Source organism: Passer domesticus (genome assembly GCF_036417665.1).
Source record: "Passer domesticus isolate bPasDom1 chromosome 8 unlocalized genomic scaffold, bPasDom1.hap1 SUPER_8_unloc_1, whole genome shotgun sequence".
In the NCBI taxonomy this organism is placed as follows: domain Eukaryota; kingdom Metazoa; phylum Chordata; class Aves; order Passeriformes; family Passeridae; genus Passer; species Passer domesticus.
In genome coordinates this window covers 355,476-382,059 of record NW_026989900.1, presented here as the reverse complement: position 1 = coordinate 382,059, position 26,584 = coordinate 355,476, and the positions used below count along the sequence as shown (strand labels likewise).

General features: G+C 52.6%; 2 protein-coding genes across 2 annotated transcripts in view; both read left to right on the top strand.

Annotated features, from left to right (window-relative positions):
• The window catches only part of LOC135291589 (zinc finger protein 850-like), a 66,885-nt gene extending 41,003 nt beyond the window's left edge, over window positions 1–25,882 (top strand). Inside the window, exons 3-5 of the mRNA XM_064405869.1 lie at window positions 1,876–2,518; window positions 8,915–8,921; window positions 25,214–25,882. Of these exons, the coding sequence (XP_064261939.1) occupies window positions 1,876–2,518; window positions 8,915–8,921; window positions 25,214–25,882 (1,319 nt within the window). The remainder of the gene's footprint in view (window positions 1–1,875; window positions 2,519–8,914; window positions 8,922–25,213) is intronic.
• LOC135291640 (olfactory receptor 14J1-like) lies at window positions 10,002–10,766 on the top strand. Its single transcript, XM_064405889.1, has one exon. The coding sequence runs from the start codon at window positions 10,002–10,004 to the stop codon at window positions 10,764–10,766; it is 765 nt and encodes a 254-aa protein (XP_064261959.1).
• Window positions 25,883–26,584: the final 702 nt, after the last annotated feature.

Sequence of the window (26,584 nt, the reverse complement as noted above, 5' to 3'; positions counted from 1 at the left end):
GCAATTCCAAGTTTCATTGGTTGCTGCACAGCTCCAGCTCAGCTGCTGGCAGGTTCCAATAAAAGAAAAGTGGAAATTTGGACCAATACAGGTTGTTAAAAAGAAGGAAATTTCTGTATAGCAATCACAAAGTCCTCAACCCTCTCAATTTGGGAGTTATTTGGGAATTTATCTAGATGAGCTGGGCTTCTTGTAGGACTTTTAGCAGCCTTGTTTTCCTCACCTTGGGGTGAATGAACCTTGTCAGCCTCTCTGGTATCATTCACTCCCTTTTCTCCAGTGACTTTCAAATAACTTTTCAAGAAAGGACAAGAAAATATTTTCTTTACACTGGCCACCCACAACAGCCATTTTCCTCATTAGTACTCCCATAAATCCCTCAGAGAAAGCTGCATCCAAGTTTCCAAGACTTCCTCCAGAAAGAGCCACAACCTCCTCAGAAGAGGGAACCATGCTGTTGTCAAAGGCACTTAGGGTCAGAGAACAGTGCCTAAACGCACTGTGCCAAAATAATGTCACAGTCTGGTTAAGGAAACTGTTGGAGAGATGCTTCTGCCCCAATTAAGGTGCTAAGGAGGCCAAATCCAAAGTGGATTTTAATGAACAGTAAATGTGAGGTAAAGAGAGAGAGATGAAAAGAAAGAGAGAATGGGGGAGAGCAAGAGACAGGGACAGAGAGCCTCACTGGGGCTGGGCAGGTGTGACATTGTCCCCTGTGTGTGTGGCCTTCCCGGGGTGGGGGTTTTACACCTGAGCCAGTTTGGGTAAGGGGGGTGGTGTTCACCCCCCGAGCAGGGATTACCCCACTGTTTCAGGTTGCAGTGCAAGATGTAACCAAATGCATGTTTTCCATCACCACCTTTAGAAACTGTTGTAAACAGGCGGGGCAATGTTCTTTATCTGTTCCAGGACTCAGCCCTGATAACTCCCTCCAGGGGCTCTCTTCTGTGAATGGGCCATTGAGTGTCCTGCAGGACTGGTAAAATGACATCATCCCATTGTAGGATGCTCCGCCCAGGGGGAGGAGCCAAGCATTCCTACCTGGATATAATCTGAGGCTTCTGACACCAAGAGTACCTTGGCTACTGGATTCCCAGAGGACAAGAGCTCCATAAGCACCACTGGACCTTCAGAGGACGATCAGACCCTTCTACAAAGCAGGATCACTGCTTTGACAGAATCACGATCATCACTGCAACAGGACTGCAGCCACCATTTAATGGGACTGCTACCAGTACCCTGACCAACAGGGTGTCAGGTTATATCCTGATGCTGTCTGTTTAAGGCAGTGTTTCTATATCATTGCCTTGATCTTAATTTTCTTGTTAAATTGTAATTCTGGCTTAGACTCTCCCCCTGGTTTGCCTTCAAACCAGTACAAAACTCAATGCACTCATCTCTTGTTTTCCTCCCAAAACAGAATTTCACATCCCAAACCCACTGCCAGATGGAGGAGAAGGCTGCGAGGAAGAGGAAGATGCCCCGAGACACCCAGGCAGGTGAGGAGGAAGTCAGGACCCCTTTCCTTATCTCTCCTGCTCCATCTCCCTGCCCAGCACAGCCCAAGGCTGCAGGACAGCCCCACTGCCAACACTGTCCTGCCAGGGATGCACTGGGAGGATTTCCTTCCCCTCCCCTCTGGCATGGAGGCAAATCCCATCCTCTCCTTGCCCTGTCTTCAGACAAGCTGAGAATAGAGACCAGGGAGGACATATCCCCATGGCAGAACCTTGTGGAAGAGGCAGATTTGAGCAGCTCCATGGCACAGGAATCCAGTGGGGAAGAAAATTCCCTGAGATCCCGCAGGAGGAGGGGCTTCAAACCCAGCCCAGTGTGCTCTGAGGAGGAAAGACCCACCCACCCTGTGCCAGGAAGGTGGACAGAGCTTCAGCCAGGGATCAGAGCTGGTGGTCCATGAGCAGCTTCCTGATGGGGAGAAGCCCTACAAGTGCTTGGAGTGTGGGAAGAGCTTCAGGCAGAGCAGCACCCTGATCAGCCACCAGATGATCCACACTGGGGAATGGGCCTACGAGTGTGGGGAATGTGGGAAGGGCTTCAGCTGCAGCTCAAAACTTGTCAGGCATCAACGCATCCACACTGGTGAGAGGCCCTATGAGTGTCCTGAGTGCCAGAAGAGGTTTCACACCAGCTCAAATCTCCTCTGCCACCAGCGGATTCACACAGATGAGCGGCCCTTCCACTGTTCTGACTGTGGGAAGAGCTTCAAGTACAGCTCCTACCTCATGAAGCACCAGCGCATCCACACTGGGGAGAAGCCCTACCAGTGTCCCCAGTGTGGGAACAGGTTTCACATGAGCTCCAATCTCCTCCAGCACCAGCGGATTCACACGGATGAGAGGCCCTTCCGCTGCTCTGACTGCAGGAAGGGCTTCAACCGCAACTCCCACCTTGTCACCCACCGGCGCATCCACACTGGGGAGAGGCCCTACGAGTGTCCCCAGTGTGGGAAGAGCTTCAGACAGAGCTCTCATTTGAGCAGACACCAACAGAGTCACCAGTAAGGGAAGACATGCAAATGCTGCAACTGCAGGAAGAGCTTTGTGCACTGCTCCAACTTCATCCCCCACGGGAGAACCATGTTTGGAAGAGCCCTGGTGATACGTGTTCACTGTGATCCATGCTGGGAAGACACCTGTTTGTTTTCCTGCCCCTGCCAATGACATGATGTGAGCCTGAAGAACATGAGGGTCTGGCCAGGGATGTGTCATTACATCTACTCCGACTCAGGTCATTACCAGGGGCAGGAAAGGGACTCTCTCTCTCTATCTCTCCCTGAGGAGAAGGGTGTCCTTTCCAGGCAGGAGGAAATTATGGCCAGGAAGATGCAGTCAGTTGTGTTGTAGTTTTCCCTTTTTTATAACCCTTCTGTTGTCAATATTGTTTCTCTTACTGTTTGTTCTTTATCTCGTTGCTGTTCCAAATAAATTGTTCTTATCCCAGCCCAGGATCTTTGGCCTTTGTGCTTTCCATGGGAGGTGGGAGGGCAGCGAGCGGCAGTGTGGTTTTACTGGGAGCAGGACATTGGGGAATCCCATTCGTAAACCCCAGCCTGTGGAAACCAAACATCCCAGCTGGTCCCAGCCCTGGTGGCCATGGCAACAGCCTTGGGAGCGGGTCCCTGGCTGGGGCTGTGGGAACCTCTTCCCTCTGGTGCCCAGGGACAGGACTGGAGGGAACAGCTGCAGCTGAGTCGGGGCAGGCTGAGGTTGGATCTCAGGAAAAGGTTTTTGCCCAGAGGCTGCTGGGGCACTGCCCAGGCTCCCCAGGGAAGGCTCCCAGCTCCAGGGCTCTCCGAGCTCCAGCAGCGTTTGGACAGCGCTGCCAGGCCCAGGCTGGCATTGTTGGGGTGTCCTGTGCAGGGCCAGCAGTTGGACTCCAGGATCCTGATGGGTCCCTCCCAGCTCAGCCAGTTCTGTGGATCTGGGATCCCATGACTCTGGGGATGGGGCTGCCAATGCTTGCCATGGCAACCACCCCTGGCATGGGGACTGCATGGAGCTGCCAAGGGACTGAGCATGGCAACACTGGTCTGGGGATGGTTGCCATGGAAACTGACCATAGCAACAGGGGGCTGGGGATGGTTGCCATGGAAACTGACCATAGCAACAGGGGCTGGGGGTGGTTGCCTACTAAGCATCAGATTTGTCACAGGCCCTCAGAGGGGTTCCATGGGGACTTTCCAAGAGTCTCCAGGCTCTTCAAGAGCTGGAATGTCACAGGCAGAGACAGGGGCTCCATGGACACCTCCCAGGGGTTTCTGGGGATGGTAAAGAGCCCTGTGCTCAGAGGCAGTCACAGCCATTCCATGGTGGCATCCCAGGGCACCTTGGGCTGCAAAGGCACCGATTTGTCCCAGGCACTCATGGGGGCTCCACGGTGACATCCCAGGAGTCCCCAAGCTGCCAAAGAGCCGGGATGTCCCAGACACTCCCAGGGTTTCCTGTCATGGGCACAGCAGGAGCTTCAGGCAAAGTTTATTGGAGAAGCTCCTGTTAGGTCACGAGTTGCAGAAAGGATCCCAAATAGCCCCCAGAGATCCCCAAATGTCACTGTGGAGTCAGAGATGACACAGACTCAGGTCAGAAGGCTGAGAGCTAAAAGCCCCCGGTTTATTCAATCCTCTTCTTTTATACCTTGGTTTGCTACAAGTGGACCTCATTGGTCATTTAATCAACACATTTCACATGATTGGCTAATGAAGAAAACACCTTCCATTAAACAACTTTTTGGAAAAAAAACAACTCATTCCAAACACCACCTGTGGATAGTTTACAATTCTTTCTCTCCAGCTCCCTAAAAGTTCCCAGACCTATTCATGGGAAAGTTTATCTTACTTTCTCTGTCTCTGACCACACTGTCATATCCACATCCAAATACTCCCAAGAACCTCCAGGCTTTCTAAACTTCTTCCATGAGAGGAACTGTGGAGCAGCTGGTTCCAATTGCTCCCCAGAATTTTCAAGCATTCCTGTGTAAAGAATTATAAAGGTGGAATTAACCTTTATAGAATTTGGTCCACAGGATTAAAGATGGGATACCATATATAAATATTTATATAAAATATATTATGGTAATGATTAGACAAAATTTTCTTAATGAGAAATATTTACACCAAGATATAAGAGCTGTAACATATTATATGAAGCTCTAGGAAGTGATTTCAAAGAAACTGTGCTAAAGCAAAACCAGTTTTTAAGCAGAGATTTGTGTCACTCCCCCAGACCAATGACCGTGGGCAAATCCCTTTGGCTCAGCCTGGAGCAGTGACCTTGAGGGGCGTCCCCACTGCAGGGAGGAATCTCAACAACTCCCAAGAAGGGAAATGTCAGGAGACACTGCTGTTAAAATTTGGGACAGGGCTTTTCTAGTCAGAAGTGCTTCCCTGACAGTCAGATGCGCCCAGGCTGGGCCAGCTCAGCAGCTCTGCAGAAGCTCTCAGTGCTGTCCCTTGGTTGTTCCTTTCTCTGGGCATTTTTCCAGCCCTGCCACAGTTTCCTCTCCCTCTCAGGATGTCAGATTTGGGATGGAGAAATCTGGTTTCACCCGAAAAGCAGCGTGACCCCCTCATTCATTTCCCACTGGGGCTTTGCAAACAGGGCCTGGCTGGAGTTGTTGGAGCCCATTGCAGGCAGAGCCTCCTGCTCCAGCAGGAACTGCCTTTCCTGTGCCATCAGCAGGGCAGGTCCCGCTGCAGGAAAAACCCCAGGCCAGCCCCAGCACAGGGAAGGGCTCGGGCACAAGGGCAGAGTGCCGTGCTGGGAGCTGTGCCAGGCAGAGCCTGAGGCACCAAAGGCACCTTGGCAGCAGCAGCTGCTTGCCGGGCATGGCCAGAAGCCTCCCTTGGCAGCCCGGCCTGGTGGCCAGCACTGCAGAGCTGCTGCCTCAGGGCTCATTTCTGCCTGGGCTCTGAAAAGCCACTTCTGCTCCAGGAGTCTGCCTGGGAAGCCATTGGCCCCAGCACCTTGGGGACAAGATATTAATGACAAAACTCTTCATGCCAGCAGAAACAAGGCAGGGGCAGAGGAGAGGGGAGAGCCAGGCCCAGGGCACAGGGCTGCCATGGTGATGGCTGTGAGGTCACTGCCCCTGCAGCAGCCTGGCTGCCGTCAGCAGACATTCTGGCCAGAAGCGTTGTGATGGCACCCAGCACATCAGAGAACCCACACAACAGGAATTCTGTCCTTGGGGATGAATGGGTTTCACTGGATCAGGCTGCACAAAGCTCCTGCTCTTGGACAATTACTGTGATGGGGAATCCAACTGTGGAAGAACACAGTTGCAGTTTCGTGCACTCTCCTCATTGTAAAATATTTCCTCCTTCTAACAAATGTAAATCCACCCTCATTCAGTTTAGAGATATTGAGCCTTGTTCTATCACTGCAAGATTTGGGAGAAAATTACTTCGACCACTGTTTTCATTTTCACAGACCTTGGAGAGGACCCAAAAACCTCTCAAGATGAGGTTTGGAGGCCTCATCCCATAACCAGCAGTGAGAGGCAGCAGACTCTGGGCTCAGTGGTGTGGAGACTGAGGACAGAATACGAGTAGCCGGGGAGGGATTAAAGGGTGGTTTCACACATCTCTGAGTTTTTCTTTATTGTATAAAACAGCCAGAGAAAGAGATAATGGCACCAAGGGCAGCTGAGGAGGCCCAGACTGGACACCAGCCGAAAGGAATTACCCGGCCAGGGCAGGGCTCTGGTGCAATACATCCCCCAGAAGGAGCCTGGAGCAGCCCAAGGCTTTGTGTGGGCAGGCAGAGGCAGGCAGGAGGCAGAGCTGTCAGCAAAGGAAGAGGCCAGCCAGGTGGGGCAGCCAGGGGATGATGACAGCCTGCAGGGACAGAGGCACAGGGCAGGGACACCGTAGGACAGCCTGGGCTGCACAGGGCACAGGGATGGGCAGCAGCTGCAAGGCCCTGACAGAGCCAACTTGGGCAGCACTTTGGCCATGGCTGATGGCCCTGGGCCTGAGCCAGGAGCAGGAGACAAGTGACCCTGGCAGCCCTGGGGCCTCATTGCCTCCTTGTCCCTACTCAGCAGCCTGGCGGGGGCCGCCCCATGGTGCTGCCCTTGGCATTGCACATCCCCACATGCCAGTGCCCATCCCGGGAAGAGCCCTGAGCAATGAGGGAGGGACAGGATGTGCCTGGCCAGGGGCTGGGGCTCAGGCCTTGGCCCTTTGCATTCCTGAAACACATCCAGGTTTACTCAGCACCAGAGGCACCTTTCCCTTCCTTGTCTGAAGCTGTCATCACTGCCTCCAGTGTTCGGCTCTACCTGGAACCTGGGGATACATTCACATGAGTTATGTCCCTCAGTGGACCCCATTTAAACTACAAGAAATGTCTATGTTTCAGCTTAACTTGCAGTACTTGAGAAGCTTTTTGAGCACACTCCAAGGGACTGAGTCTGATGCAAAGAGCACCAAAGCCCCAGAGGGTCATTAAAGTCCTTGTGCTGTGTCTGTGCTGCTGAGCTGGGCCGGGCTCCTGGCCCAGAGGCAGCTGGGCAGGAGCTGCAGAGAGACAGCTCTGGCCAGGAGCAGCTCCTTTGCACAGCCCAGCAGGGCTGGGGCACTGCCAGGGCAGCTCAGAGACACCAGCAGGGCACAGCCAGAGCTGACAGGGGCTCAGCACTGGCAGGGGCTGGGGGATGTCCCAGAGGGGGCTGTGTCACAGCGGCACCTCTGTGGCTGTGTCCTAGAGGCACAGAGCAGCTGTGATGTCAGCAAGGGGCTGTGTGACAGCACAGAGTGGGCTGTGTGAGGTCACAGGTTGGGCTATGACATCACAGAGTTTGTTGTGTGAGGTCACTGAGCAGCTGCAGCATCATAGAGGAGACTGTGTGACAACACAGCGCAGGCTGTGACATCATGGCATGGCTGTATGACATTATAGAGGAGACTGAGGTCAAAGTGTGTGCTGTGACATTAGAGAGTGGCAGCATGACATCACAGAGAGGGTTTTGTGACATCACTGAGGGGGTTGTGACATCACAGAGCTGTCTGTGACATCATGGAGTAGGGTATGAGGCGATAGAGCAGATCCGGACGTAACAGCTGGTGGCTCTGTGACATCAGCGAGTGGGTTGTGACATCACTAGGTGGCTGTGTAACATCATAGAGAAGACTGTGACATCACAGAACAGACTGTGACATCCCAAAGCAACTTTCTGACATCACAGAGTCTTCTGGGACATCACAATGCAGCTGCATGACATTCCAGGGTGACATCCCAGAATTGGCTCTGTGACAAAACAAGGGTGCTGTATGACATCCCAGAGTGGGCTGTGACATCACAGGTGGCTGTGTTAAATCATAGGGTGCTCTGTGACATCACAGGATGCTGTATGAGATCACAGGTGGCTGTGTGACATCCAAGGGGCTGTGTGACATCACAGGGTGGCTGCTTGTCCCTGCTCAGCAGCCTGGCAGGGGCCGCCCCATGGTGCTGCCCTTGGCATTGCACATCCCCACATGCCAGTGCCCATCCCGGGAAGAGCCCTGAGCAAGGAGGGAGGGACAGGATCTGCCTGGCCAGGGGCTGGGGCTCAGGCCTTGGCCCTTTGCATTCCTGAAACACATCCAGGTTTGCTCAGCACCAGAGACACCTTTGCCTTGTTTGTCCCCAGCTGTCATCACTGCCTGCAGTGTTCTGCTCTACCTGGAACCTGGGGACACTTTCTCAGTCGTGTCCCTCAGTGGGACCCATTAAAACTTCAAGAAACTTTGGAGTTTCAATTTAACTTTGAGTTCTGGAGAAGTCTTTGGAAGGCTCTCTCAGGGACTGAGTCTGATGTAAACAACACCCAAGTCCCAAGAGGGTCATTAAAGTCTTTGTTCTGTGTCTGTGCTGCTGAGCTTTAAAGGAACAGCTCTTCCCAGGACCAGCTCCTCTCCCAGCCCAGCAGGGCTGAGGGCTCTGCCTGCAGGCACTGAGGGGACAGGAGCCAGGCAGAGACAGGCTGAGGAAGTCATTGAGCTGAAACTTCACTTGGGGAAAGATCTTCACAGCCCTCCACATGGTGAGTCAGTGGATGCAGGGCAATGTCCCCTGTGCTCCTGGAGGGATCTCCTGAAGCCAGCACACCCCACAGCCTGGGGGATGTGCCAGGAGGACTCTCCCAATTTCTCTGTGGCAGGGGAGCAGGAGGAGGAGGAGGATGTGCTGCAGAGCAGGGCTGCCCTGGGCACCATCAGAGGGACAGGGCAGGATGGCTCCTGCTGCCAGGGATGGCTGCAGGGGGTGAAGCTGGGGCTGCAGCCAGGGCTGCCAGGGCTGTCCTGCAGAGCAGGTCCTGCAGCCCTCAGGACTCTTGGCCAGCCCAGGCGATGTGCCACCTGCCAGGGGCAGCTCTCAACCTGCCTGGAAGCTCCCCATGGACACTGCAGGGGAGAAGTTGGAGGTGGCAGGAGCAACCCCCATCAGGGCAGATTCCTCCTGCTGTAGAGATGGTGCTGCATGGCCAGGGCTGCTCTCAGCTTTCTCCTAAAGGGAAGGGGCTGTCAGCTTTGGCTGTGTCACTGAGACTCCTGTACTGTCAGCCTGGGCATGAGCAGATGTGCCTCAGATCTCCCTCAGAAAGTGCCTCCTCAGCCTCCTCTCCCTACAGACAGCAGCAGCAGCACCTTGGCTTGCAGCATCTCTGTTTGTCTGCCCTGTCCTTAGGGCCCTGCTGCCAGGGAGATGCCCCTGGGCAGTGCCCTGTGTTGGGAGGGGTCTGCAGGGCAGAGCTGAGCCCCCAGGGCTGGGCTGGGCTCTGGCAGCACTGGCAGGGACAAGGCTTGGGTAGAGAGAAACAGCTCCAAATAGGCACAACTGCAGGCAACAGACAGACAGACCAAGCTTTGGCATCCCTCCCTGTCCAGCTGCACAGGGAAAGAGAGAAGGGTTTGGAGAGATTGATTTTGAAACTGGAGTGTTCAAAAAGGCCACGTTATTTTTAAGTACACTTTGAAATTTGTCCATCCTGTACTAGAGGCAGGTGAAATGAACAAAGGACACCTGTGTGGGACCAGCAGGTTTGACTGCTCTGGGGCACAGGGAGCCCTGTGTTCCCTCTGGGCTCCCCAGTGTTCAGGCCGAGAGCAGTGCTAAGAACAAGACATCAGCCCCTTCTAGAAAACATGTAGTTACTTAGCAGCCAAACCTAAATTAACAAAAAAAAAAAAAAAGTAAATGAAATTTCCCCAAAGAAAGAGAAGCAATTTTGAGTGATTGTGTAAGAAATTAACAGAGGATTCACTCAAGGTACTTTGTCCAGATTATCAATGTTGTCTTTGAATAGCTCACAATACCCAGAGTGAAGAAATGTCTAACAGCAGCTCCATCACCCACTTCCTCCTGCTGGCATTGGCAGACACGCGGCAGCTGCAGCTCCTGCACTTCTGCCTCTTGCTGGGCATCTCCCTGGCTGCCCTCCTGGGCAACGGCCTCATCATCAGCGCCGTAGCCTGCGGCCAGCACCTGCACACGCCCATGTTCTTCTTCCTGCTCAACCTGGCCCTCAGCGACCTGGGCTCCATCTGCACCACTGTCCCCAAAGCCATGCACAATTCCCTCTGGGACACCAGGGACATCTCCTATGAAGGATGTGCTGCACAGCTCTTTCTGTTTCTCTTCTTCATTTCAGCAGAGTATTTTCTCCTGTCCATCATGTGCTACGACCGCTATGTGTCCATCTGCAAACCCCTGCACTACGGGACCCTCCTGGGCAGCAGAGCTTGTGCTCACATGGCAGCAGCTGCCTGGGCCAGTGCCTTTCTCAATGCTCTCATCCACACAGCCAACACATTTTCCCTGCCCCTGTGCCATGGCAATGCCCTGGGCCAGTTCTTCTGTGAAATCCCACAGATCCTCAAGCTCTCCTGCTCACACTTCTACTTCAGGGAAGTTGGGGTTTCTGTTTTCACTACCTTGTTAGCATTTGGCTGTTTTGTGTTCATTGTTTTCTCCTATGTGCAGATCTTCAGGGCTGTGCTGAGGATCCCATCTGAGCAGGGACAGCACAAAGCCTTTTCCACCTGCATCCCTCACCTGGCTGTGGTCTCCCTATTTGTCAGCACCTCATTTTTTGCCTACATGAAGCCCCCCTCCATTTCCTCCCCATCCCTGAATTTGACAGTGTCAGTTCTATACTCGGTGGTGTCTCCAGCCCTGAACCCCCTCATCTACAGCCTGAGGAACCAGGAGCTAAAGGCTTCAGTGTGGAGACTGATGACTGGATGGTTACAGAGACATTAAAATGCTTGGCAGTTTCTGTAAGTCACTTGTAATAAAATCATCTTTAATGGGTCTTATTCAGTTTGGTGGTTTGTTTGTTCGTTTATTTCCATTGTTTTTGTTTTTAATATTGTACACAAAAAAAATGCCAATATTTGGTGCCATTTTTGATATTGTTTCTCTCCAGCTTTGCTGTCACCGACACACTGTGTCAATGAGGGGTTGTGCTCTTGATGGCTTCAAGTGTACTAATGGATCTCCCAGCAGAGTTTACAACACAGATCCCCTTTTATTGCCTTCTCTGGAGCTGCAGCAGCAATGTCTGTGTGCAGAGCTGGGGCAGATCAGTGCTGGCCCAGCAGCTGTGCCCAGCAGCAGCAGCAGCAGCAGCACTTGGTGTTGGCAGTGATGCTGCTGTGGCCCTGCCCCGCTGCCCTGGTGGCCCTGGTGTTGCTGCAGGGCCTGAGTGCTCTCGGGGCCGGGCACAGTCCTGGGGGTGGCAGTGCCGGGGCTGCAGCAGGGACAGGCCATGGGCACTGCTGGGGCAGCGCTGACGCCTCAGGCCAGGCCCTGGGGGCTCCAGGCTCCTTGCCCAGGCTCTGTCAAGAACACGGCCAGGCCAATGCTCAGCACAGAAAAGCCCCAGGGTGAGCAGCCCCAGGCTGGCCGTGGGCAGGCTGGGGGCAAACAGCATGGCTGGGGCTCTGCAAGGGCCCTGGGGGAAATGGGAGGGAGCAGGAGAGCAGGAGCTGAACCGTCAGGTCCCTTTCTGCCTGGCTGCTGTCCAGCCACTCTGTCCCCAGCCTGTAGTGCTGCAGGGGTTGTTGTGGCCAAAGTGCAGGACCGGGCACTTGGTCTTGTTCAACCTCAGCTTGTTGGATTTGAGCCCTGGATCCAGCCTGTCCAGGGCCCTGTGCAGAGCCCTCCTATGCTCCAGCACATCCACACTCACACCCAGCTTGGTGTCATCTGCAAATTTGCTGATGCTGGACTTAATCCCCTCATGCAGATCATCAGTGCAGATATTGAAATCCACACTGGCTGGCTCTGATCCCTCGGCCATCCTGTGGGTGCCCTGTGATGGCTCTCAAGGTGATTTGTTCCTTAACCTTGCCGGCACCCAGGTCAGGCTGACAGGCCTGGAGTTCCCCGGATCCTCCTTCCAGCCCTTCTTGGGGATGGGCTCACATTGGCACCTCCACTCCTCTGGGACCTCCCTGCTGATCCAGGACTGATGGTAAATGATGGAGAGCAGCTTGGGGAGATCATCCACCAGCTCCCTCATCCCCCTAGAATGGATCCCATCTGCTCCCAGAGACACCTGTGAGTACCTGAGTGGTTCAGCAGGTCTCCAGCTGCTTCCTCCTGGATTCCAGGGGCTGTTCTGCTGCCTGTGCCCATCTACCAGCTCAGGAGAACACTTGTCCTGAGGATGGCCTGTCTTATTGTTGAAAACTGAGGCAAAGAAGGGGTGAAGTACCTCACCCTTTTCCTCATCTTTTGTAACCATATCCCCCACAATAAGAAATACAGATTGTCCTTAGCCCTCTTTTTCCCATTAATGTACTTAAAACATTTTTATTATCCTTCACAGAAGTATCCAATTTAAGTCGTAACTGAGCTTTCACCTCTCTAATTTTCTATCTGCACAACCTAACAACATCCTTAAACATTTATTTTAAACATTTATTTTATTTATTGATTTACCTGCCTCTATGTCCAAAGGTGATGCACCCTCTTTTTAACCCCTAAATTCCTGCAAAAGCTCCATGCCCAGCCAAGCCAGTCATTTCTTTCTCTGGGTCATCTTTCTGCAAAAAGGAACAACCTACTCTTGCTCCATCAAGGTTTCTTTGCTGAAGTGTGTCCATCCTTCCTGGAACCCTTTGTTTTTAAGGGCTGTTTCCCTTAAAAGAATCAGTACATGATTTGGTACTCCCCAAATCTGCATCCTCAATAGGCTAAAGTCTGCCCTCAAAAGTCCAGTGTAGAAGGTTTATTGATGCCCCTCCTTCTTTCATGGCATATTTAAAAACTCAATAATTTCATGGTCACTGTGCCCCAAACAGCCTCTGACCAGCACTTCTCCCACCAGCCCTTCCCTGTTTGTGAGCAGCAGGAGACACAGCTTTCCTTGGGAGTGGGAATTGCAGGAAACATCCCCAAAGTGCAGCTTGGAAGGTTCAGGCTGGAGCTGAGGAGAAAGCAAAGTCCCTGCCAGGGTGGAATTGTGGTGCTCGAGGTGTGGCAGCGTGAGGCTGGGCCATGGCCGGCTCTGCGTGCCAGGAGCCGGCAGCGCTGGGTGCAGGGAGCCCAGGGAGGGCACAGAAACGCTGGGTGAGAAATGCTGGGGCACAGCGAGAGGGGCGAGTGCAGCCGGCCAGGGCACAGGAGCAGCACGCACAGGGGGCACAGCCTGCAGGACAGATGGCCGAGGGCTGGGCAGGGCTGGCAGGGCCACAGGCACCCAGGCCTTTGTGCCCTGGGCTCGGGCAGCGCCTCTGGAGGCCCCACAGCAGGAACTTTCCTGGCAGGGGCTGCACTTTGGCTCTCCCTCGGCCTACCTGGCCAGGCTGGCAGGGGCTGCAGGTTGATGGCATTTGTCCTTGCTGCCCCTCACATCCCCCTGCCCCACAGAGAGCCCCGAGCCACCCGTGAGGGACAGGCCCTGCTGGCCCAGGCTGGGCTCAGGGCTTGGCCTTTCTGCTTCCCCCAGCCAGCCCAGGCCTTGCTCAGCATTGCAGTTCCCTGCCCAGAGCCTTGGGCTCCCTGCACTCCTGGCCTCAAGGATCTGCTCTCACCAGTCCCGGGGAGCCTTTGGCACTCCCTGCCCTCACTGGGGCCCAGCCATGCTCCAAGGCACTTGGAGTTTTGCTGCTGACTCCTTGAGCAGCTTCTTCATCCTTCTCTCAGTGCCTGAGGCTCCTGGACCCAGCCCCAAATCCACCGTGGGGCTGATTGAAACACAGAAAGCCCTCAGGAGCTCTTTGTCTCCCTTCAATTGTCCTCCAAGTCTCCAGGGCTTGTGAAGCAGCTTGGAGTCAGTCTGGAGTTCTGTTAAGGAGGGAGATTTCAAAGTGCACTGACGGCATGATGTTTGGTTTTAATCACGTGTGTGGGGTTTTATTTTTCAGTTCAGAAAAGAGGTGAAAGAACGATTCCCCAGGTGATCTTGATGCTGAATGTCTCCCTAGGAGATCTGGGCATGGAGAGGAACAAGCCCCTTGCAGGCTGACCCATTTTGGACAACCTGCTCCTCACCCCAGCCTCACCATGTCTGACATGGCCCACCTGGGACTGACATCCCAAAACATAAAAAAGTATGCATTTTTAAAATAAATAAGATTGATTAATTTATAAAATTATAATTATGGTTTTTAAATTTATATTAGTATTACTGTATATTTCTATTACCTTTGATATTTATGTGAAAAATTGAATACATTTTTAGCAATCAAAAAATTATTTGCCATTGGTTTTAAATAAAACAATTCCTTTCATTAAATCATTGACCACTACTGGCCATTTATTTCTCCTTCTTAATGCTAATTAATGCTATTTTTAGATCTTTTGGACATATTTTTTTATTATTTTCAAGGACAGGGTAAATGGGGCCACTTTGGGGTCCCTGGAGACATTTCTGGGGCACATTTGGGGCAGTTTAGGGTCTGGGCCGTGTGATAAACAAGTCCACTGAATTTAAGGATCAAATAATTATCTTTATTATTTTTGCAAGCAAGAATAAGCAAGGACAGCGCTGGGCGGCCAGGAGTCTCCGCTCCACTTTGGCTCACAAAATTCCTATCCCCTGAGTCCACCTTTTATTGCCTTCTTCTCCGGGTTTAGGGATGACGTGATCTGTCTTCTGCGCTTACTCATTCAGTTGCTAGGGGGTCTTTTTCTGCCTTCTGGTGGTCGTGGGATGAAGGCTTAGTCCCCCTTAGTCTTCCTCTTTGTGAACACTGAGTGAACTTATGCCTTATAAGGCATATCTATACAGAACACTATACACTTTTCTGCAAGCTAAGCAATTCTTACTAGTACTATACACTTTCTGCAAGCTAAGCAATTCTAGCAAGTTTAAGGATTGTTGTTACAGCTGCTTCTCATTACTTTCCTTTCACAGGGCATACCTTTACAATGGAATTCCCAAGGCACTATAGTAAACCAGCAACCATATGTATCTGCACAAGAAGTTTTCTTAGCTATTTAACTATTGTTTTATATTGTATAGTTATTTAGCTATTGATTTAATTAATGAACAAACGTATTACTACTTATTACACATGCCACCAAACTGAAGACTGGCATTATCCCATCCTCTATTTCCCTCTGGCATTCTCTTTCAGAGCACAGATGGGACAAAAACAGGCAGTAGAACTTGAGGCAATCTTTACCTTCAAAAGAAATTCAAGAGTCCCTCGCAAAGACCAATGCTTTGTCAGTTCAGGAGTCCCTGGCAGAAACCAATGTTCTGCGAATTCAGGAGTCCCTTGCAAAGACCAATGCTTTGCGAGTTCAGGAGTCGCTCACAGAGACCAATTCTCCGCCAATTGACAGCACTGGCTGACAATGCTGTGCCAACAATTGCCGTGGCAATGGCCGAGTGCAGCCGCCTGAAGGCGCCGAGGCTGTGAACGAGCAGCCAGGGCCGAGCTCTGGCGCTGAGGCCACGGCGCCGGCACAGACGCTGAGGGCCCGGGCGCGGTTACCAGGCAACCGCGGCACCGAGCGCGGGGCCGGGCCGGGCTGGGCCACACGCATTGCCAAAGGACATTGGCACTGTCCCTACTGACTTGACTCGTCTGCTTGCTGCAGAGCCTTTCTGTAGCCAGGAAAGTTTAAAATGTGCTGACAAAGGCACCTGTGGCAGGTCTGTACACTGCTCTTTGGACAGCACCAGGATTCCATCCTGGCTGCAGCCCCAGGAGGGGCTGAGGCAGCTGCAAAGGGGCTCAGCCTGGAGAAAAGGAGGCTCAGGGGGCCCTTCTGCCTCTCCACAACTCCCTGACAGGAGGGACAGCCGGGGGGGTTGGGCTGTGCTCCCAGGAACAGGCACAGCAGCAGAGGGAATGGCCTCAGGCTGGGCCAGGGCAGGCTCAGCGTGGACACCTGGAGGAATTTCCCCAGGGAAAGGCTGCTCAGGCCTTGGCAGGGGCTGCCCAGGGAGCTTTGCAGTGCCCATCCCTGCAGCTGTCCCAGGAAGGCCTGCAGGTGGCACTCAGGGCTCTGGGCTGGGGACAAGGTGGGCATCAAGCACTGCTGGGACTCCATGGTCTCACAGAGCTTTCCCAGCCTTCATGATTCCATGAGTCTATGATTCCATGAAGGCATGATTCAAAACAGAGTTGAACTCAAATCTATCATACACAAATATTACAAAGGTCAAAGTTCACATGACAGAAATTTAAGATGATTCTTTAAGATTGAAAGAATCATATGTCAATGTTGCATACAGGTAAAGCCCTATAAAAGAAGAGCCTTGTTATCCTTGTAAAATGATGGCTGAGGCCTGCTACTTTGGCTAAGTACAGCTAACAGCTAGCCTGACAAGTTCCTGTGAGCAAGGAATTTGCACCTGGGAGAAGAAAGACTTCTACCCATATCTTCTATGCAGGAGACAAGAATGGAAACATCGTTAGAGAGGAAAGGTTTTGACTGACACCTGCATGAGCAACTACTAACCAATGAACTGAGTGGCAGTAAGCTACTAAGCAATTAAAATTAAACAGAAAGCCTTTAGAAAACCATAGAAATATGAGCTGTGAAGAATAAAGATGGGCTGTTGTGCATGAACAAATAGGTGTCTTGCCTGATGCCAATGGAAAAAACTTCCAGAGCAGGCCTCACTTGGCAGAACATAGGCAAATGACTCAGTGAAATCCTGGAGGCACCAGGAGATTCCTTACAGATTCTTGAGCTACGTGCTCTCATCAGAGTGTTTGAAAAGTGGCCAAATGATCCCCTTAACATTGTTTCTGATTCTCTTTATGTAGTGGTGTTGTCCAGCGCATGAAGCGAGCACTGCTGGAAGAATTCCAGAGAAATCCAGGACCAGGGGTTGTGGCAACTCTTTTTGCAACTGTGCCAGTGTCTCAATTCTCACAAACAGGATTATTTCATTACCCATATTTGGAATTACTCTGGATTGGAGGGAGGCCTGGCCTTAGGTAAGGAGAAGGCTGGCCAATTGGTGGCAACACTCTGGGCCTCTGCTTCTCACAGCATCAATAAATTTGGCCAAGCCAGAAGGGCTGACGAGTTTTTCATCAAAGTGTGAAAGTTTTACCCAAACAATTTGGAATATGGCTGCAGGATGCTGAGGGAATTGTCACAAGCTGTCCACAGGGCCAGGCTATGATTGCTGGATTGGGTCCTGGAGCCAACCCCAGTGGTTCAGGGCCCCTGCAGCTGTGGCAAACTGATGTGACCATCTGCGCCTCTTTGGGTTGCTTTAAACGCATTCATGTGACCACAGACACCTTTTCTGCCATGGCTTGGGCCACTCCTGTGACAAGTGAAGGCTCTGGCTTTGGCATTCCACACTGGCCAGGCTGCTTTGCTGTTATGGGCTTGCCTCAGGAAATCAGAACACACAACGGGGCAGGATACACAGCCTGGCAAACCCAGGATTTCTCAGCTCCTTGGGGAGTGAAGCATAGCACAGGCATTCCAGGGAACTCCACACGTCAGCTGTCATCAAAAGGACACATCAGGTCCTGAAAGGACTGCTTGATAAACAAAAAATGGGGCAGGATGGGCTGAGCCCACAGGACAGAGTGCTGAAAGCCGTCCACGCTATGAATCCTCTGTGGTTAGTAGGCAATCACAGTGAACCACCAGCATTAACACATTACTCAGGTTTGCAGCAAGATTCTGAATTGGTACAGCATCGGCCAGAAGTTTATTTTAAAAATCCTAGGACAGGGTTATGGGAAGGACCTGCAGATTTACTGATGTGAGGAAGGGGTTATGTTTGTGGCATTACAGACAAAGAACCCTGATGGATACCAGCAAAGTGGGTTCATCTCTGGCTAGAAAAGGACACTCTGATCCCTAATACCACTAATGAACCTACAACCAGCAACACCTGAAAACATCCATTGCCCTCAGAGCTGGAAATGCTTTTGTTATCCTTGGGTGAGATTAGAATGAGTGGGTGTGGAGCACACAGGTGGTGTGAGTTTGAGGGAGGAAGCTTTGCAAGGTGTGGGGTGTGCAGCTGTTGGCACAGCCAAGAATTCAATACCTGGGTGGTGTTATCCCAAGTGACAGGAAGAACAGGAAATTCCCCTGAAGCTGCTCAAGAAGCACTGAGCTTGTTTGAAAATCAAGAGCAATTGGGGCAGGCTATTCAGTGGTATCGTAGTGAACTCCAGAAGCTTGAGCAGAAAGAGAGAGAATAAAATCAAGGCTATTGAGTGTGGTAAGGAAATATTTATCCCTAGGACCTGGGGAGTTAGACCTGATCAGAGGGAACAAACAAAGAGAAGCTGGAAAGAAAGGAACCAGGAAAGAAGAAACAGAGGAAGGGCTCAAAGAGCAAGAGGCACAGTTAGTTCAGATTTTGTCCCTTATCTCAGAGGGGAAGGGTTCTTTACCAATGAACAAGATGAAGAACAGCTTTAAATTAGAGAGGTGGGGTTTTGGGAGATTTTTTTCTATTGGCTGTAGTATGTGGTAACATCTGTAGTGCAGAGGAAATTAACCCACCAGGATGGCACTGACAGAATATGTGGCTTACTTGGGCCAAGGCTGCTGGGGTGGATTCCTCTCGTTTATCCTTGGCCATGCCTGGAGATCCCTTCCGCACAGGTCTAATTGGTATCCCAGTGAGTGATTTTACTGGTTTTGCAAGGTGGGTAGGAGCTAGAGGAAAGCCATACGTGGAAGCAAATAGATCAAGCATGGAGAATCATTGGTGTAACATCAGCAGAGGTGGTACAAAATTGGACAGATGCAAAAGGCTGGGAATTAAGCCAAAGGGCGAAGGCTTCCAAGCAGGTATGATAACACACACAATCCCTGAATGAAACCGGACTAGAACCCCAAGAACCAGACCTGTTAGGATCAGCTCCTGGAAATTACTGCTTGTTTTTTAACTACTTTCTGGAAGCAAAAATAACCAATTTGAGCAATGTTCTAGTCCCACATTCCAAGAATAATAGTGTCATCCTTAATCCCAATTCTCCATTATATCAGAACAAGGCCAAATATTGCCACATTGGACTTATCCTGGCAGTGCTGGTGCAAATGAGACTGTAAGAAAGCTTCCACTTGGTGTCTTTTTAATCTGTGGGGACAGAGCCTGGCCTGAAATTCCAAGTAATCCCTTTGGTGGAACTTGTTACCTAGGAAAACTAAGCATGTTTGCCCCTAGCATGTGACAAATGCTAAATCAGACTATCTGGAGAGCAGAACACAGCAGAAGAACTAAAAGAGCAATCACAGGCTTAGGATCTAATTGTCATGATCATGTAGAGCTTTGGGGTGCTCCAGCACAAATCTCAGCATCATTCCTTGCTCCAGGTGTTGTGGCTGCTCAGGCTTTGACTACACTGAATAAGTTGGGATGCTGGGCAGCTAAACAACTGAACACAGCTTCAGCTGTTCTAAATCAAATGCTCACTGGTGGAGATAGTATTAGCCATGGCACACTGCAAAATAGAGCTGCTGTAGATTTGTTGTTGTTAGCACATGGGCACGGGTGTGAGGAGTTGGAAGGAATGTGTTGTATGAACCTCTCTGAGCATTCTGCATCCATTCACAGGAAACTCAAACAACTACAGGACAACATGAAGAGATTGACTGTGAATGACTGAGGGTTGGATGAATGTTTTAAGGGGTGGGCAATAACTGGATGGTTGAAAGATATTGTAAAGGGAATTATGTTAGTATTAGTAGTCATTACTTTATTGCTTTGTGTTATTCCATGCATAATTAAGTTGGTGACCCCCTTAGTAGGGAACACAGTAAAGAGGGTCTGGCTGGTGCAAGAAGGGGGAATTGTAGCAATGTATTTGAACAACTCAGGCCTCAGTGTGCACCAGCCATACCCTCTGCAACTGTTCTTATCAGAATTGTCTCAGGGCTCTGTGGAATTCATCAAGGTGACTGAGATATAAACTGTGCTAAAATAAGCACAAAGAAGCTGAGAAATGGCACACCAGGATGGCAGGAACTGGATAACAGGGGACTGTGAAACACCTGCATGGTGACCAATCACAGAGACTGAGAAATGGAGGCAGAGAATGAGGGAACGAGACAAAGGCAGGAAGCAAGAAGTGTGATCTTAGCAGTTTGTAGAATCCAGAAAAGTGTGTGTAATGTAAACAATAAACAGCTTCTGCTTGGTCACACCGGTCAGTTGTTCACGAGTCCTGGTTTACCTGCAAGAGGGGGTGACTGGAAACATACTGGGAGAGGCTGGAACCATCCTAGGGGTGAATGGTAACACCTGGGACCATGCTGGGATCATAGTGGGATCATACTGGGAGTGACTGGGAGCCACAGGGCCCATGCTGGGAGTGACCTGGGCACCCCTGGGGGAACTGGGGCAACTGGCCCAGCTGGGGCTCAGGGTTGTTCTCCCCCAGGGCTGCCCCAGGTCCTGCTGCCACTTCGGACCTCACAGAGCCAGGGGAGAGGGGACAGGGACAGAGGAGAGCTGAGGGGCAAGGACAGGAGGCAGGGACAGGGGACAGGTGAGGGACAGGGGACAGGGAGAGGGGACAGGGCAGAGCCAGGGAACACGGCCTGGCTGAGGGACACTGAGCTCCAGCACTTGGGGCTGTTGGCCTTGGGCTCCCAGCACAGGCCCAGGGGCAGAATCCCCTCCAGAAACTGTTGTTTGCTTTCAGCTTTGCTCTGCAACATTCTCCAGGAGCCCCTGCAGCGGCTACAGCCTGGCCAGGTGCCCGGGGCCACCAAAGCCGCTCCGGCAGTGTCCTCCTGCCCCGGGCAAGGCACACAACAGCCAAGGAAAGGCTCCTGCTGGGCTCAGGGCAGGCACAGGGCACTCTCCTGGCGCTGCCACGGGCACAGCAGAGCCGGCCTGGGCACAGCATTGGCATCCATGTCCCATGCAATCCCAGCAGGGATGAGGGCTCATTGTGTTACAAATGAGAAGCTTGACTAGGCCAATATTCAAGCAGCAATCAATTTATTAATTCATATGGTAAAGTATGAGCAATACAGGCTGGGTACAGGGGGGGAAGTTTTCCCTCCAGCTGCACACCAATAGTTGAGGCTTACAGGCATTGATAGGGGTACTCATAAGCTTTCTCAGCAGTTTCCGTTCCCAATTTTTACGTCACAATTCTATACACTATTATGATTTAGTTTTTCTCAGGATGTATCCCAGAAAGGAGTATCCCCAGATGGTGGGGTCCGGCTTCCGAAAGAAGAAAGAAGTCTCCCAGCTGGTGAGGTCCAGATTCCAGATGGGTCCACCTTTTAATTCCAAATCTCATTACAGTGATGTCCAGCTTCTCTTGGTCGAAACCATCAATCCTTGAGTAGATGTTCATCTTCCTTTCTTAAGCTGCTTTTCACTGTTTTTTTAATGTATCGAGATAAGCACGTTTCCTTTTTATATATTCTAAAGCTATGGTTTCAAAGATCCTTACTACGAGCAATATTCTAAAATTATACTTCAAAAGGTTATTATTGCAAAACTCTTTAAGGCTTAGATACAAGCAGAAAGTTCCTGTCAAAGAGAAACATCCTTAAAGCTTTAATTCAAATGATCCTAAATCAACTGAAGACTTACAAAGAGTAATTGCGAACAAAGGATAGGTTCAAAGGCCTTCTTCCATGCTTTACCTCCTCAGTTATTTATTAGAATTTGTCTTCATAACTGTCCCATGGTCAGTTTCCACACAATCACAAATACACACGTTGCCTCTAGGAACCTGACACGAAACACAGCTTTGTATTTCCCAATTGCACTGCTGGCATTGCATTGGTCATCCGTTCAAATCATTTCCCCATGGAATTCCCAGGGCAATGGGTTAGGGGGAGATCCATCCATGGAATTCTCACCTGGCTGGGATGAGAGAGATCCGGCCATGGAAATTCCATGGCAATTTCTGCATTCCCAAGGCCCTCATTCCTGAATCCCACATTCCCACAGGAACTCCCTTCCTCTTCCCACACCCACCTTTGTGCTCCAGAGCCTCCCGACCATGTCTGATGGATTTTGGGAGCTCTTCCACACAGCTGTGTCCCAGATAATGCTTCATCTGCTCCACCATGATCCCTTTGCATTCCCAGCACCTCCGGGTGATCCAGGTGGCACCGTCGGACACTGCAAAGCTCCTGGGTCCCAGCTGGAAGGAGATGAAATCCCACCCCTCGTAGCCATAGAGATCCCATCCCAGCCCCTCAGAGTCCTCCATTCCCACAGATCCCAGCCCAGCCCCCGGCTCCCCCCAGTCCCCCCCGCTCTGGTTGTACCGGCCCCGTCTCCAGGGCACTGTCGGCCACGTGCCCATTCCTGTCCTTGAGCCGGGGCTGGCTATCCCAATATCCCAGCACTGGCTATCCCAATATCCCAACCCTGCCTATCCCAATATCCCAACCCTGGCTATCCCAATATCCCAGCCCTGGCTATCCCAATATCCCAACCCTGGCTATCTCAATATCCCAGTTCTGGCTATCCCAATATCCCAGCTCTGGCTATCCTAATATCCCAGCACTGGCTATCCCAATATCCCAGCCCTGGCTGTCCCAGTATCCCAGCCCTGGCTATCCCAATATCCCTGCCCTGGCTATCCCAATGTCCCAGCCCTGGCTATCCCAATATCCCAGTCCTGGCTATCCTAATATCCCAGCCCTGGCTATGCCAATATCCCAGCTCAGCTCCCCCCACCATCCCCGCTCTCTGCGGCTCCATCCGGCCCCGCTCGCTGCCCCAGCGCTCGCAGGGGTCCCGTCCACGTCCCCCACAATCAAGGACTGGGGGACCCCGGGCCGTGTTGTATTGTGTTTTATTCTCCTTGTTCTCAGTTTGCAATGGTTCCCTGATGTAGCCCCGCTTCTTTCCTGAAAATGCTTTGCCCCAAGTGCCTTCCCTCCTCCCCCATGTCAATCCTCCCTGTGGCTGCAGAGCCATTCCCCAGTCTCCTCCCTGGGCCCCTGTCAATCCCTCGGCCTCCCTTCCCCTCTTTCCAGAATCTTCCCACAGGGGCGTGGAGTGATTGGGCAGAGGTCAGGGCCCTCCCTTAAGGTGCTTCCTCATTTGTGATCCTTCATGTCCATCTGCCCAGTTTGCACACCCCCCGTTTCCCCCATTGGTTGTTGGATGTATCTTTGCCTTGTTTGCGCCCCCCTTTTCCAAGCTGGTGCAGGGGCTGAGTGTGTGCTGTGTGCAGCAGGTTGCCCTGAGGGTCAGAGCTGCCCTGAGCCCTGAAATAAACCTTGGCTTTACCCTGCCCAGAGTGGGCCCTTTCTTCCTGCAGCAGCGTCTGCCAGCTGCTCCTGTGGTTTAGGGCTGGCAGCCCCGGCCGCTCTCCTGTAGCCCGGGCACAGGGGAGTGTCCCCCGCAGTCGACCGTGTCGGGCTGGTCGGGCAGGGCCCGAACGGGCACTGAGAGGACGCGGCGACAGGGCCGGGCTGCGACAGCGCCACTGCCAGGTACTGCAGGGAGTGCAGAACTGGGGGGACAGCGAGATTGGGGAGCTGGGGGGCTGAACGTGAGAGACTGGGGATCCAGGGGGGTCAAGAGGCCAAGGAAAGGGGGACTTGAAGGGCTGGCCGAGCTGGGAAGGAGGTTCAGGGGCTCAGAGTCAAGGAAAGGGGGTGAAGAGACTGGGAGAGCTGGGATGGGGTGTGCCCAGGAAACGGGGTACCAGGATGTCCTGGGAGTGAAAAAAGGAGGGTCTGGGGGCTGGAAAATGCAGGAATGGGGGCCCAGGGATCCCAGGTCAGGGAGAAGGGTGGGGCTGGGTGATGGGAGAGGCGGGGGCCGGGGAAAGTTGAGTTGGTGCCAGATAAGGGGGTGCAGGGGGGTCTCAGTTCTGGGCAATGAGGTAAAAGGGGGTCTCGGGTCTCAGGAATGGGTTGCAGGAGGGGCTCAGGGTCACGGAAATGGGGGGCAGGGACATGGAGAGGCAGAAGGGAGTTCCAGGGGGCCTGGAGCCCAGGAAAGGGGAGTCCAGGGTTTCCCAAAAAAGGTGGGACATGGCATAGGGACACCCAGGATGTTCAGGAAGGGGGAGTTCAGGGCGTGTCTGGTTTTGCAGAAGGGTGGGGCTGGGGGCAGGGAAAGGCTGGAATGGGGGTCCAAGGTGTTCCAGGTTGTCCCAGGGTCAGGCACATAGGAAGTCTGGAGGTGCCCAGGGAGGTGGAGCTCAGCCCAAATATTCTGGGGAGTGCCTGGGTTGGGATTTTTTGGGGGGATGTTTGGAGAATGAAGAACTCCAAGGCAGGGCAGAAAAAGCCCCTTGGGGGGACATCGGGGGGTGGCGGTGGCGGCTGGCGGCAGAGGCAGCCTGGAGCAGCAGAGCCCTGTGTCCCCCAGGAGCCCAAAGTGGGGAGCCCAGAGAGGGGGGAGCGCCGCCATTGGCGGGAGCCTGCAGAGGCTGGAGAGGGGCAGGGGGGACTCCTTGGAGCCCCTGCAGCCCAGAGCAGAGCATGAGGGGAGAAGGGAGCCCAAAAGGGAGCCCAAAAAGCCCCAGCACCCCTGAATGGGCAGAGTGAAGAGGGGGCAGCTTTTGGGATTGCTGGGACTGCCAGCAGGCTGGGGAGGGTGGGCACCGAGGAGAAGGGGGACCCGCAATGCAAGCGTGACCCCAGCAGCTGGGACAGGGGGAACTCCCAAAGAGCAGAGAGGAGGGAGCAGGGCCGGGGAATTCCTGGGAGGCTTTTTCAAGGCTGAATCTTGGTGTTTGGGAGGTTTTTCTGGAGCCCAGATGCCCGGTAACTTGTAGAGAGGGACTTGGGTGGAAAGACTTTCAAAGTCAACGTGCTCATCCCTTGTTTTCCCCAAACCAGGATTTCCCATTGCCACTTCTTGTGAGGCAGTGAGAGAGAGGAATATGTCCCTGGACACTCAGGCAGGTGAGGAGGAAGTCAGTGCCCCTTTCCCCCTCTCTACTGCTCCATCTCCCAGCCCAGCACTGCCCCGGCTGCAGGACAGCCTGGGGGCATCTCCTTGCCCTTGCCTGTGGCCCGGAGGCAAATGCCATCCTGTCCTTGTCCTTCCTCCCCCAGAGCAGGAGCTGAGGATGGAGAGCAGGGAGGACAAATCCCCGCGGCAGAACCTCGTGGCAGAGGCCGTTTTGAGCGGCTCCACAGCGCAGGAACCCAACGGGGAGGAAAAGCCCTGGAGATGCCGCACGAGGAGGGGCTGCAAACGCAGATGGCGGGGATCTGAGGGGGAAAGAGCCAGCCTGGGCCGGGAAGGCGGCCGGAGATGGAGCCAGAGCTCGGAGCTGGTGGTCCATGAGGAGGTTCCTGATGGGGAGAAGCCCCACAAGTGCTTGGAGTGTGGGAAGAGCTTCAGGTGGAGCTCCCACCTGATCGTGCACCGGAGGAGCCACACTGAGGAGAGGCCCTACGAGTGTGATCAGTGCAGGAAGAGGTTTCAGACCAGCTCTGATCTCCTCGTGCACCACCGCACGCACACAGAGGAGAGGCCCTTCCGCTGCCCCGACTGCGGGCAGGGCTTCAGGCGCAACTCCACCCTCATCAGGCACCGGCTCATCCACACTGGGGAGAGGCCCCACGAGTGTGAGGAATGTGGGAAAAGCTTCAGGCAGAGCTCCCACCTGATCAGCCACCGGAGGACCCACACTGGGGAACGGCCCTATGAGTGTGGGGAGTGTGGGAAAAGCTTCAGCCAGCATTCCAGCCTGATCATGCACCAAAAGATCCACTCTGGGGAGAGGCCCTCTGAGTGTTCCAAGTGTGGGAAAGGGTTTCGGATCCGCTTCCATCTTTTCCGGCAGTATCAGAGTCACACAGAGGAGAGGCCCTTCTGCTGCCCCGACTGCGGGAAGGGATTCAGGCACAACTCCCACCTTGTCAGGCACCGGCGCATCCACACTGGGGAGAGGCCCTACGAGTGTCCCCAGTGTGGGAAGAGCTTCTCATGCAACTCCCACTTGACCCGACACCAACGGAGGCACCGGTGAGGGAAGCCCTGCGAGTGCCCCGAGTGCGGGAAGAGCTTCGTGCACTGCTCCAGCTCCATCCTCCACTGCAGGACCCACGCTGGGCACAGCCCTGGTGACCCACATTCCCTGTGATCCCTTTTGGGAACACACCTGCCTGCTTTTCCTTTTGGTTTGGCTTTAATTTTTTTCTCTTCTTCCTCTCTTTGCTCTCCAAAAGCCAAGAGGGATGGATCTGTCACCTCAAAACCACTCAAATCCCACTGAAAACAACTAAATTTTAACCCCTAAAGGCTCAATCCCTCCTCAAATTGCTTGTTCCCTCCTCAAAAAAACTCAATCCCAGGCTAAACTCACTCAATTCCACAGCCACCAGGGTGAGATGGGGTTGGAAGGGGATTGGGAGAAGTGGGATCCCAATTGGGAGCGGTGGGATGGGGATTGTGTGGGGCTGGCTGGGTGGGATGTATTTGACAGCAAATAAAACTTTCAGAGTTACTGATTTCTGTCCCATTCCTTTTCAGTCAGTTCTGTTTGCAGAGTGCCGCCTTCTCAGCTGATTAATTTGCTATAAAAATCCCATTTTTTAAATCATCTAACCCAAACAATCCAAAACCCAATATCCAAATAAAAGCACTCACCTACAATTAAATTTTAAAAAATAATTGGAATTGTTTTAGAGTACTTAAGGATGTTATTAAAGTTTAATTGTTTGGTTAAGAT

Excerpts from the sequence above, each read along its gene's own strand:
- LOC135291640 (XM_064405889.1), top strand. The coding sequence starts at position 10,002 with ATGTTCTTCTTCCTGCTCAACCTGGCCCTCAGCGACCTGGGCTCCATC.